Source organism: Atractosteus spatula, chromosome 14, assembly GCF_055471065.1.
Source record: "Atractosteus spatula isolate fAtrSpa1 chromosome 14, fAtrSpa1.hap1, whole genome shotgun sequence".
NCBI classification, from domain to species: domain Eukaryota; kingdom Metazoa; phylum Chordata; class Actinopteri; order Semionotiformes; family Lepisosteidae; genus Atractosteus; species Atractosteus spatula.
Window position 1 is genome coordinate 34160447 of NC_142719.1, and position 13758 is coordinate 34174204.

The 13758-nt window shown below is 37.7% G+C and overlaps 3 protein-coding genes across 3 annotated transcripts in view; 1 reads left to right on the top strand and 2 right to left on the bottom strand.

Annotated features, from left to right (window-relative positions):
* Positions 1 to 305: 305 nt before the first annotated feature.
* On the bottom strand, positions 306 to 2238 carry LOC148821156 (putative UDP-sugar transporter protein SLC35A4). The gene has a single exon (XM_088932122.1). The coding sequence runs from the start codon at positions 2236 to 2238 to the stop codon at positions 1267 to 1269; it is 972 nt and encodes a 323-aa protein (XP_088788248.1). The 3' UTR covers positions 306 to 1266.
* Positions 306 to 5739, bottom strand: LOC148821157 (SLC35A4 upstream open reading frame protein-like). Its single transcript, XM_088932123.1, has 3 exons — positions 5671 to 5739; positions 3781 to 3879; positions 306 to 3412 (listed from the first exon to the last, which is right to left on the bottom strand). The coding sequence occupies exons 1-3, from the start codon at positions 5683 to 5685 to the stop codon at positions 3215 to 3217; spliced, it is 312 nt and encodes a 103-aa protein (XP_088788249.1). The 5' UTR covers positions 5686 to 5739; the 3' UTR covers positions 306 to 3214.
* A 6570-nt stretch (positions 5740 to 12309) lies between these two features.
* Positions 12310 to 13758, top strand: part of apbb3 (amyloid beta precursor protein binding family B member 3) — a 29751-nt gene continuing 28302 nt past the window's right edge. The window contains exon 1 of the mRNA XM_088932124.1: positions 12310 to 12654. Coding sequence (XP_088788250.1) covers positions 12606 to 12654 — 49 coding nt within the window. The 5' untranslated portion in view covers positions 12310 to 12605. The remainder of the gene's footprint in view (positions 12655 to 13758) is intronic.

Here is a 13758-nt window from a genome sequence, read left to right on the forward strand (position 1 = left end):
TGTCTACAGATCCAGTTAAATAAAATATACCAGTATCTGAAGTATAAAAGATTCAAGGATATGTTTTGGACAGAATTTTTATATATTTTAAATAAAACATCTTCAGAATGGTTTTATTTTCTTTGCTTTCAATTAAATGTTAAAGTACCATTGATTATTTTTTGCTTTAGATTTCTATAAAATACATATTTTCTAGTCCTTGTGAATTGCTGTAATTAGTGTCTTAATATTCACATTTATTAGTGGCTTTTAAAAAATATGTACACTTTATATGCAACTCAAATAAAAAAATCAAATACCGAAAGAACTGTAAATAGCACTTTATTTATTAGCAGAGCCCTTAACAAAAATAAAGCAGTTCTGAAGGCCAAACAATATGGTAAAGCATATGGAAACTGCATTTAGACAACAGTTATGGACTTATGATGTTTGAGACAAAAGAAGGCAACTCAAAAAATAGGCAATGAATATGGCATGTAACAGTCACTGAGACATCCTACAATTTCAGAATAACAAAAATATGATTGGCTTATTGTCTGGAAACTGATGGTAAAGATGCTTAAGAGTATCAAATAAAACACAATTCAGACCCAAGGTAAAAGCACCATCTTCATGAAAAGTCATAAGCAATAAAGTCATTACAAAAACAAAGAATCCTCTTGAACTTTGGCAATCAAAAGAAACTGTATTTTCTTGGGATTTTTCCAAACCACTGTTTAAAAAACAATAGTTTGCTAAGGTGCTGCTATAATCTCGACTGGTCTTACCCAAGTCTACTAAACACTTTTCTTCCCCAGGAAAACTATAAATGTTTCTTGCAGAAATGCTTTGGATGTCAGGCTTTTTTATTGCACCTCAAAGTTGTGACTCCTACCAGGAATAAAGGACGAAGGACGTCTCTTCTAGCCAAGCTCCAGTTTGCAAACTGAGTCCCAAAACTAAGTATGTACTCCCATTTGAAATATCTGTCCTGGCTTGATACAGTCATCAGATGATAATCACTGGATTCCTTGAAATGTTGGCACATAATTGGCTTAGTGCTACTGGCGATATGACAGGGATTAGTTCCTCCATTGCCTTCTCTTCTCTTTCCATTTGCTTGTGGTGAAATCGGTGAGGCACACACCTTCATTTGGCCTGATCCACCTTTATGTTGTTGGTACTTGAGGTGTATGGAAAAATAGTTTCATGGGTGGGCAGGTCAGTGAAGTCCATCAGTATTGCCCCATCTTGTTCTTGAACTAAAGACATCGGGATAGCTTTTGCTTAAGCATGGTAGTACAAGTAAATGGCCAGACCAATCAATACAACCGAGACAAAGAAAAGAGGTGTGAGCTGAAGACTGAATAGGGAAACAGAAAGCATTGCGTTCACAAGCATGGAGCAAGAAATGACAAAGAGGCGTGTGATGTTACTACTATGTTTCATGACAAGGGACATGAACAAGCCATTCAGTGCCTGAGTTGCCACAATCAGCCAAACCACCCAAGAATACCCCTCAAAGAACCCAGGGCCAGCATTGGTAAAGTGGGCACAGCAATTCACTGCCACTCCAAACACATAGAGAAAGAGATTCTGTAAGTTCAGTGGCAGTCGCTGAGTCTTCAGAATAAGCTCAGTGTAGACAGCAGCCAAGCCAGACACAAAGCAGTACGAGAGAACTAAAAGAAGACCCAGGACACTGATATGAAACTGTGTTCCTACTACAGCTTCTCCTTTTTCTTCCTCAGTGTGATCCAAGCTGCTGTAGGTATGGCACACTCCAGCCATCATAAGCAAACAGACTGCCCACCACTGGACTGGCAGTAGGCGTTTGTTTAGAAAGAGGCTATACAGCAGGGCAGTGGAGATAATCTTCAGGTTGCTCAAGACTTGGAATGTGCTAGGGTCCATGTAGAGCTGCATATAGACCACCAAATTATTATTGATTGCGTACAGCACTGCTGGAAAGGCATAAGGAACCATGTGACCCCAGGAAAGAGTGACTTGTAGGGAGTGCAAATCCTGGATCAATAGCAGCCCTAAGGAGATCAGAAGCTTGGTTAGCTCTATCAGCACCACACAGGATGAGGGGCTAAAGGGGACTTTACCATCTACTTTACAAAGCGTAATCAGGGGGGCATGAGAGCCATAGATAAAGACAGAAAAAACAAGAAGGAATAGCCATCCAGTTTGTGTGAACCTGCTTTTTTGCTGAGTAGAGACATCCAAAGATCTTACTTTTTTAATCACAATCATTTTTAGAAATCAGTATACACATCCACACTACCTACAAAACACTGTGATAGTGGTTTCAACCAGTTAAGGCTTAATATTTTTTTCTTCAGCATAAGCCTCTGTAATACCAAAAATACTGATAATCTAAACATGCACTCAACCCAGTAGAAGGAGTCTTCTACAATTAGCTAGCCTTTTAAGACCTTTTAAGTTAAAAAGGTGGGTTTGATTGAGAACTTACAACAGCAGTAAAACAAACTTGTTTAGACTTTTTGCACTGTTCTTTGCATCTCAGTTATTAACCATGTCTCATTAGAAAAAAAAAACCAGTAGCCCTGCTAACTGGCTGACGCCATGTAACAAAAACATACAAATCTTGACTCATGTAAAGAAATGAGCTTGACAAAATGGAAAGTTCAATTACCATTACACAGTAAAAGCCTTTTGAAACTCCCCAGTGTGCAACAATTAGTTTGTAAAGTCTTATGAGATGATCTCTTCAATCTGCTTTGTACTTTTGTCCAGCTATTCAAAACAGTGATGGCAATAACAAACCAACATTACTGCTCCGCTGTACAGAAGTTAGATTCATGATAAATTAGGCTGCACTGGGCAACGTCTTTAAGGCAATTCAATTCTTAAAGTCAAACCACCCAAACTGTATTCTTGCATAAGCACTTTAAAAAAGTTCTTACAAAGGAATTAACATAGGTCTAAATTATTGCCCAGTAGAAGAACTATTGCACTTTCTGAAGATCAGCTTTACAGTATGAATTGGACCCTGATTTCTACGTTTTTGCCATGCATTAGCCCACAAAGCTTCCATGCTGTGTCCTAGAATGGACTGCACCCCTCCAAGTAATATATCAAAGCATTATTTAGTTTGAAGGAAATAGAAAACAGGTGTCCTCCAGAAATAACTTTGGTTGGGGACCCTTTCTGGAGTCGAGGAAAAGGCACGGCATGTGCCAGCCCTCTGCAGAAGCACCTCTCCTGGTCAGTTGGGCCCTTTCTTCATGGAGTTGAAATAGTCCTTAACGGATTTTTCTATGTTGGGCACATCATAGTTCTGCGCGGCAAAGATTCCCGTGAAGGTTCCTACAAGCACCCCCAGCACAGCAGAGGAGCGGAGCTTAGCTACCACATAGCCTGCCAGGAACCCCTTCAAAAACGGAGATGCCAGCAAGCTCCCTCCCTAAAAAATGAAAACAACAGTGTTGGAAATCAGCGGTTTTCCTTGATCAACTGCGTCTGTGTGAGAATGCGGTCTCAGGAGAATGGAAAGTGCTTACTGGTACTGACTTCTGTTTTATTTCATTTTAAGAGCTGCCTTTGATTAACTCCTGGAAAATGATGTGACAATTGAGGCTTACAATGGTTTCTAGCAAAGTCTTTCAAACTTAACCTCCCTACTGTCCATGCTTATTACTATTTTAGACAGGCACACTATTTTTATTACCTATAGTGTGAAAGTGATTTAAAAAAATAAGTGGAGTTCAATTATATATAATCTCCAATGGTATTGGATTAGATGCATGGATGGAATAGAGAACAAACAGTTACCTGTGGTATTCCTGCTTGCACTTCGCTTTCCACTCGTTTTTGGATATCCTCCAGCTGATCTTTGAGCTGAGCAAGGTCCTTCAGCTTCCTCAGAGGATCCTGCAACAAATCCATTTCAGCCAGGTGAGCTCATGTGCACTTAAACCGGGGATTGTACCCGAAGATACCCACTAACATGCAAAATATCCCCCAGAAAATAACATGCTTAATGCAGGCCTGCAGAAGCTAATACCAGAATGCGTTTGTATTTGGTTTACTCAAAACATATCACAAGTAACTTCTCCTGAGTTCAGAAAACCAAAAAAAAATGACATTTACATTTTAATGTATCACATTTTGATAAGCCTAATATATTTAATCTTTTTTTGTCAACTTCCACAAACCAAACATTCACCCCCTTCCAATTCTTTGAATTTCCCTCCCTGGCACTACAAGAAGTTTGCAATCACACAGGTCTTCACAAGTGCACGTTCCTCCTCATTCATTTGTTTCAGTACACAGTAGCCTCATTTCAAAAGAAGGCTGGAGAATATATGTACTACATTAAGATATGCACACTTTTGTAATGACAGGCATGAATTTGTAAAACTAAGAAAAAATAAGAAAGCCATCTGTAAAACGCACCTTTGAAGACTAACATCTAATCACAGGGCATATTTTATTGTGTAGTTTTGACACTATTTCAAGGACAAAAAATCAGTTGATTATGCTTTATCACACAACCAGTAAAAGAGATTGACTTTTGGAAGCAAGTACATGCATAGAGGCAATAGGTTACCAAACACAATTCAACAACAATGGACAGAACTGCTAGGAAGAAAAAAAAGTTTGCCAACCACATTCTGAAAAAGGTCAATTCAAGGACACCTGATAAAAACTGCACCGAACCACAAGAAAATGTCCCTTCGTGTATCTGCATTAAAAATATGGTATTATGCCTACTCGGGTCTTCCAGAGTTTTAAGAACTGGAAATCCTACAAAGTATGACTTCCTACAACGTTCAGAACTAATCTACATGTACTCAGGTTTCACTGTTTTGTTTTGGCTTGGCTTAAAACAACATGTGAAAGATTTCGTAGGGAGGAAAAAAGACAACGTTTGCAAGCCATTTTACTGTTAAGGTTATTAAGCTAGATTTTTTAAAATGACTGAATAGCACTACGAAAAACATGCTTCCTTTTTCTAACTAATGTTTAATATAATACAGTCACTAGGGTGCTCTTCTCTTGTGGTATACCACAGAAGGAATGCGAATCGCAATTACGTTCATATGGTGAGAATTAAGTCATCGGGCGTGGTTCATCGTTAACTTTTTTTCGTTCACAAATTCGGTTTTTCTATCAACACAGCGTATGCACCAGTACTACTGATCTCAAAACATCTATATTTAGTCTGCAACCACTAGATTTAGACGAAAATAGATTTATTGTTAATCTTTCACCGGTACAATATTTAACAACAATACAGCAGGTACTGAAGTATTATCTACTATTGATTACACAGGTCTACAAAGGGAAGCTCAAAGTGTCAGTGAAATATACTGTAATATTGTATAATCATTGTATTAGTTTTCCTATGCATAACCATATGCGTTCTCCTGTACACATGTAAAAAAAAAACAGTATTGCAGCCCATTTAATGACTGAATGAAACAAGTAGGCATAACTCGTCCATACTCAGGGTAAGCATTCAAGGTCTATTTAAGGCATGAGCAAGATGATACGTGTTAAATATATGTCCCAAAATGGCTGAAATAAAGTTAGAATTTCCTCTGTTTTACACAAAACAGCCGCTTCCCACTACACAAATGCCTGTGATCTTAATCGTTATAAAACAAAATACACTGCACTAACATAAGGGAATTCTTTTAATCCAAAACACACACTCACCTTGTCTTCCGCCATGTTAGCTCGTCACAAGGGAATCCCTGGGATAGGAAACTGACATCTCGTTAACTGGGGAGACTGGTTTAGTCTGGATGGATTGTATTTTGTACTCTGTGCACGATTAGTTACCCTTATGTGCAGGCGTAGAGTTGTTGCAGTGTGAGTATTGGTCATACGTGCGGGTGAAACACAGTGCGAGTACATATCTGGGGCTCGGTATTGAATTCATGTAACCATATAAAGCAGAATTGTATTTCTTTTTTACATTTAATCGTATTATTGTACAAAAACATGCATACCGGATGCAGTTGAGTAGGTATGCAGACCAAAATGCAGTCGGTTTTAGGTACAAAGCAGAAATATAGTAGTATTTTGAGGGAGAATGCAAATAAAATGTGTCGAAGTGCAAAAAAGCATGTACCATTTTTGAAAAAACGATAAAATATTCCAAAGTGAAAAAATGATATTTTAAAGCTAGTAAAATTCTATTGAAACCCACTTGAAAACTTTACATTCAATAATCTTCTAACAGTTTCATTCAATGTAGGGTCGCAGTGTTGTCGTGCCGCAGTGGTTATTCGTCTTGTGTAACAGATTTGTGAGAGGGCAATATGGTGGCGCGATGGTCATTATTCCTGCTTTGCAGCGCTGGGGCCCTGAGTTCAGCCCGAGACCTGGGCTGCTACCTGTATTCTCTCCACTGGGTGCTCCAGTTTCCTCCTGTAGTCCAGAGACTGGAAGGTTAATTTGCTTTTAGGATAATTTTATACCCTGGTGTGAGTGTGTGTGCCCTGCAAAAATAATATATAGAGCTTTTCTGGACACTCCACTCAAAGTGCTTTATAAGTAAGCCCTCACCTGGATGATGTGATGGCAGCCAAAGTGCACCAGTACTCTAAGCACACATCAACTATTAGCGAGGAGGAAAACAGTAATAGCCCATTATGGTGAGCACCACTACCACCTCTTCAAGCGGCAATGTTAGCTTTTCCCAAGAGGTCTCCCATCCAGGTATTGACCTGCTGTCTGTGTGGATCCTAATGCCCCAGAATCATGACAAGACACTATACTGTAAAAAGGCGCTGTCTTTCGGATGAGACGAAAAACTGATGTCCTGACTCTCTGTGGTCATTAAACCTCCCAGGGCGTTTCTCGAAAAGAGTAGGGGTGTGACCCTGGCATCCTGACCAAATTTCCCATTGGCCCTTACCAATCATGGACTCCTAATAATCCCTTATCTATGATTTGCCTTCATCACTCTGTTCTCCAGACAGATAGCTGGTGTGCGGGGAGCTTACTGTCACACTATGGCTGCTGTCGCATCATCCAGGTGGAGCTGCACATTGGCGGTGGTGGAGGGGAGTCCCCATTACCTGTAAAGAGCTTTGAGTGGAGTGTCCAGGATAGCGCTATGTACAGTAATTGTAAGGAATCATTGTTATTATTTTTATGTTTGCCGAAAAAGACCACAAAAATGTTGGTCACCATGGAAAACCATAACCCAGAGCCTGTTGTAAAATCAACAAATCAATTTATAGATTACAGATTATGTTTTTGGACAGCTAGTTTATCAGTAGCTGTACTTGTGCAACATAACCAATTATTTAGCCTGTCACTGTGTGTTACAACTAGTTGCCCGGTCCTTTTGTTACAAAACTTAATTTGGTAGTTGAAAAGAAAATGCTATAAATGTTTCAAAATTTGTAAACAGGTAAGAGGATTTTCCTACCATTTTAAAGAAATTTGAATCAAAAAAGAAATCTAGGACATTACCTGTGCTCCAGAGTGCTCCAGTCCAAAAGGTTTTTAGGGTCACCCTTAATAATTTGTTTCTAATCATAGGGAACACAAGTAAGTTGTTTATCAATTAATGATGTAAAGTACCCAAGGAAACTTTCATCTTTAATGATTGATAGTTTGATTCCTAACAAAGTCTAGAAGACTTCATTTAACAAATCACTTGCTAAATTGCTGCACTGGAAATGGATGATTTAATGATTATGTATTAAACCTACTGTATTGGGAGCAAAGACAGTTCCATATAGTCTTTGCAACTCTTACCTCACCAGTGAATGAGTGTCTTTTTTGGCTCAACGTTTACATGATGAAGAAAATTCCAATGTATTATGTTGAGTTTAACATATTACCTTAATAAATTAATTTAGAAAAAAATCTCTAGTAAACCATTTCAACTTCTGATTATTAGAAAGTATCACAATGCTTTCATGGGAATCATCTGCACATTATCTAAATTCTCCCTGAAGGGCTGGTATGCTAACTGCGATAACAGATTTTCTTGGTTGCATATTTGCATTGATACTATGAAACTTCAAAAACTTTTAAGGAAGCCAGGGGTTAGACAGAGACTTAGCAGAACTGTGCTTAATAATCACTAAAAAGCATTATGTGTGTTAAAATGAACTAAGATCTATTCCGTATTTCTGTATTTAAAGTGATAAGTTCCTGTTTTCATTTATATGTTACTTGTTTACCTGTTTTCATTTGTCTCACTATACATTATGCTATGGATAAAAGCTTTAACTAAATATATTATAAATAATAGTTGTATTTTACCTTTGTGTTGCAAAACAGTAAAATGTTTCAAAGCACTGTTAAAATCTAATTCTAAATGTGTTGCACTGAAATGTCAATTTGAATCCATATTTCAGCAGGACTGCTCTCTTTTGGTGAATCTATGTTGATTGTTTATAAATAATTTGCAAATACATCACAAATTTACAAATAAATACATTCCAAATAAACACAAATTAAAATCCCTGTTGGGCACAGAAGTAAGTGTGACAGTATTCAAGGGGATATGTTTTTTTTTTCTGAAGAAAAACTCTTTTGTTGGTAAATCCTCAGTAGACTTATTCACGGGGAGTGCTTTAACTGTTAGTTGTAATCCACTCTCGTCGTGATTACCCCTGCTGCAGTCTGGATGCTAGGCCTTGGTTGCTATGGGAACAGATGGAGGTGATGAAAGGATGCTGCTGGCAGCTGCAGAGTTGAGTTAGTGTGATGACGGAACGTGAAAAACACCCAAAGCCCACCTTCTGTTAAGGTGGATCTGTTCAAAATCTGTCAGTTGTATTTAAAGAGTGCTATTTACTCCTTTCCCGTTACATTTCCTATGCTTTTTGCAATGAAATATATTTTGTAACATGTGCTGACCAAATAATAGTTGTTAATAACAAGTTAGATTGCTGTGGTATTTATGTTATATGAGTATTGTTGCTTTTAATGACTCCTTCCATATCTCTGTACATTTGCTCACTAGCTGAGTAGCAGTAACCTTTTCAAGCTCTCAAATTTTATAGCTTTTTTGTTTAATTTTAGATTAATAATTTTATAATTAACTTTTAATTATATTTAATATTAAATAACCCTTTATTTATTTTATTTTAATACATTATACCATTGCACAAATTCTAATTTATTTCAAATGAGAGTTTCTGCAGCTACTGTTTTCCAAAAGTACTGCAACAGCAACGACAAACCTGTTTTTCTTGCTTTATAGTCAAGCAATTTGTATTTGCAATCATGAGATTATTTTATTTTTGAATGGGTACCTGCATATTTTTGATCATATTAAAACAAAGGCACACTCAAACAACCCAGTGATTTCAATGGACCATTGGTATTGGAGCTCATTCACTAAGTGGATTTGTGAGTATACAAGTCAATATATAGTTGCATTTGAAGCAGTAGCTGCATGAAGTCTACCATCCATTGAGCTCAACTGACTTTGTGAATCAAAATTGAGCAGCTATTATGAATTTTTGTCTATTGTTGGAGCATTCAGCCTTCATTTTTTTTTCAGCATATAAAATGCCAACTCAGTTGGCTTTAAATCAGTAAATTGACTTGGTCTAAGATTTTTATCCTGTTGGAATCCTCGGTTGATTTGACCATATGGTTTGGTTTATTGTCAAGAAATATGGTGAAGAGCAGCCCAATAAATAGGGAAATAATTTCTTGTTCAAAAGCCAACAAACGGTTTCTGTAAATGTTAGAATTCTTTTTGCTGCTACCATCAGCACCTGCACATTGTTTTCTTTTAACACACAAAGGTGGTGGAAGTGGTGACTCAACGGGGTAAGTGAATTTAACTTGTATATATTATTGGTGGTTAAAGTTATCACAGTTGTCCATTTAGATTTAGATGGATATTTAGATATGTGAGATATAGCTGTTAAAGGCTATGATATAGCTCAGAATTGTTCCCCCTGCTTTCTCTAAGGCTTTGATGACTGATTAAAATTTCATTCCACTGATGCAACCAACATGTGAGCAACAGATGAACAAAAGGTGAATTTCGGTCTTATTTTCATTTGAAGAACACAATCAGTGCAGTGTTTCTAATGTGTTGATATGAGGATGTCATATATCATCTTTTTCTTCATTGTGTGAGCTTTAACTTCTGCAAAACTATAGTCTTTCTTTTATAGTCTGGTGTATACTGTACTGTTGGCTGTTGTAATTTTATTTTCACAGATGTCATTTAGCTTTTATTTACAGTTTAGCTCTTTTAAAAGTGTGTTTGTCTAGATGATTTTTATCAACACTTTTATTTTTTAATTCTATATATTTTGAGTAAAACATTTTCCTCACTTTCTTAAACAGACATATCTCCTTAGTTCATGAATTGGGACACGTTTTAATTCTCCTCTAAAAGCTGATTATTAAAACTATTAAGATAAAACTATTATATAAATCAAGGGATTTTCTCTTTATTCTCATTCATTTGATCAAGTGATTGTTGAGGGAAAGAGGAGGTTTTATTTGTGGTAGTAATAGCTAGATCTGTTGTTTGTTTTCAATGATTATTTATTTTTTGTTGAGTGTTATTTTTTGTAGTTTTGTACAGGTGATGGCAAAGAATAATTTCTACCCTTTTGGATGGAAAAGAAAGTTATATATACTGTACATAAAGACTAGGATGTAAAAAAATTATCATCAGTTAATGATACAGAAATTTTAATGAAGAGTTTTAGAGAAAACAACTGGCATTATGGTATTCCAGATATATCGACATTGTAGAAGGTTGGAAGATATTCATACATTTATGGCAGTAGGAGAAAATTGTGAAACATTTACTTTCTCTTAAATAATCTGGTAAGATAGCAAACGAGTCTTGAATTGTTTTAACAAAAGGGATAATAACTGCTGATCTGCCTCTGAAACATTCTGTAAAACAGGAAAAAAAACACTGTGAATGTCTGTGCTCATTTTACCAACCATTGTTAATTTAACTTTGAAAAACAGAAATAAATTGGGGTTGGCTCAATTCCTCAGCAGTCCAGATATTTAACAGTTCACCCTTAACACCATGTACATTTCTGGTCATTCCATGCACATACAGCACAGTTTGCAAAAATAAGATCTAGGGCCCAAAACCTAAACATTCTGCAATCTGTTTTGAGTCTCATATTACATTATTTTCAGATGATTTATATAAAATATACCAGTAAATGAAATAAAGGTTTTGTATTCCACAAATCAGGCTTTAATATTATCTAGCTCCTGTTTTTGTCTCTTTTGAAATGTGTGCTGATAATGTACAAAAAAACATCAAGTTAGATATTGATGTGCATCAGCCCACACTCTGCTCTATTGTTGTGGCTGCTGTGAACCCAGCTAGCAAAATCTTTGTCCCAGTATTTTTAAAATCCCTATGAAAATAAAATATTCTCATAAAATATAAAATAAAATAATCTCATGAATATTGGTTGCAGAATAGTATTTTTTCGTTTTCTGTCTGCTATCAATAGCAACGATGCAAGTTGCTAACAATAACATACTGTGCAACATAATCTTAACTCTGGAATGCATACAGCTTTTAATAAGTCATCCATCCATTTTTGAACCGCTTCATCCAATTTCAGAGTCGTAGGGTGAGCTGGAGCCTATCCCGGGAAGCAATGGATGCAAGGCAGGATACCACCGGGATGGAATGCTAGTCCAGTGCAGGGCAGACAGGCACACAAACTTCTGGATCAGTTTCCCCCGAAGACAAGTAATCCACCAGTATCTCTTTGGGCTGCGGGAGGAAACCGGATCACCTGCAGGAAACGCATGTGAACACGGGGAGAACATACAAACTCCACGCAGATAGCACCCCGCGTCTGGAATTGAACCCAGGGCCCCAGCGCTGTGAGACAGCAATGCTAACCACTGCGTCTCCATGCTGCCCCTATTAATAAGCCTCTAAATGCTAATGCTGTTGCTGCTACAAAGGAACAACAAAGTTGCCCGTCCTTTGTTCCATAGCCGTGACTAATATGAGAGTGGCTGCCGCTTTTGTATAAACTTGATCCACGTTATTAAGCTCACAGTTACACCACTGCAGCAGATGCTCAGCTACAAGCTCCAAATTAAATTAAATCCTATTAACTTTGCCTCTCATCATAATTCTGACCTGGAAATGGCAATCATGCTTTGGGTTTTTTTTTTCCCATGCAGCCCAGTGGATGAATTTTTGTCCTAAAAAAGCATTACTATTGGCAATCCAGAGATCCAAGAAAGCTGTGTAACAGTGTTTCATCACTGACCTGCAGCCAATGTGCTGCTGTTGCAGGCATCCTTAAGGCAGTCATGGGAGGATAGGACACAGAGGGGAGGCGAGGGGGAGTGACGAAGTGGGAGCTGCAGGCGTATTAAACACAGGATACCCAAGGAGAAGTGAACCAGCTCCACAAGCACGGCTGTATCGATCCACCAGCAGTTTCCGAGAAGTGGGCTTGAGTTAATTACTCTTTCTGTGGCTACACAGGTTGCAGGGTGCGTAATCTTAATCTCCTTGGCATGCTTGATCTGCTCTCCCTGTTTGCAGAAGTGCTCCGGGTAGAGTTGTCTTGGCAGCAGCTGGGCTGGAGTGAGATGTACTGCGGCTAGCCAATTCAAGGCTGGAAAACTGCTCATCTTTGGGCTCCAACATGCTGGGAAAGGACTACATGCTGGCTATCATCATAGTCAACTATGATGGTGAGTAGTAGGGCTTTTTCCTTTATATCTGTGGTTTTCTGATCTGTGCTGTATGGCTGTATTTTCAAGCGGTGAAAAGAACTCTATGCTGCGTTTTCCGTGACTTAAGTGCACAGAATGCCGTTTTGTTACAGATCTTAAATGGCTTGCTTTAGAGTTTACACTACTGCAGATGTAGAACCCACAACCCTATTTACCATTGTCTGCTGCACACAGAAACTCTCACTACTGCTCTGCTGCCTTATAGATCACTGGTGCACCTCAGTGACCACCCACTTGTAACAAAATACAGCCCCTTTTTTTCCTTTTAAATTTTGGTGTGTTTTCAGTCTGTACAATTTCCATCATTTGTAATTCCGTAAAATGATGAATCCCCCAAAAATTAAATGTCCCGTCACATTTGAAAGCCCACAGACAGTAAGTAGATATAATATGAGAGGGTCGCCTTTTCAGGTTGGGTAGTGGTTATTTTATTAAGTATTATAATCCTTTGCAATAAAAAAGCTTTCAACTTTTATTAGAGTATGAAGATGCCATACAAAAAGAAAAATAATTAGGTGTGAAAGACATAAGAAGCATTTTGTGTTTAAACTTTTGAAAAACATTTGATTAGCTTTCAGGTTTGAGAGAGACAAAAAGTGGAGCAGCTTTTCCTCTAGAGCTTTTAACATTGATTGATGGAGGGAAAAGGTGTAGAAGTGAGCATCTTTGTACAATATGTTACAGATCCCTAGCAAAGGGTCAGATGTTTTGAAAAGCTGAGCAATCCGTATAGAATGTTGAGGCCATTCACAAGAGCTTTATAGCAACACAGAGGCTGACACAAAATGGCTATTTGATCACTTTGATCACTCCAACGTCTAGAGTGTAGTAACTTAACATTTCCAAGGCCCTAAGGCTGTAGACTGGTCAATAATGCAAACCTTTAAGGGGTTCCACAGGCTGATCCTCAGGCACTTTCATTTTGAATCCAAGTGAAATTCAAGACTTGCTATCCATAATGTACTGTATGCATCCTGTAGGTTTGCCCAGTTGACCTTGCTATTACATTGGTATTAGTTACTCACTGATATTGATTAGAAACATAAGAAAGGCCAAAAGACA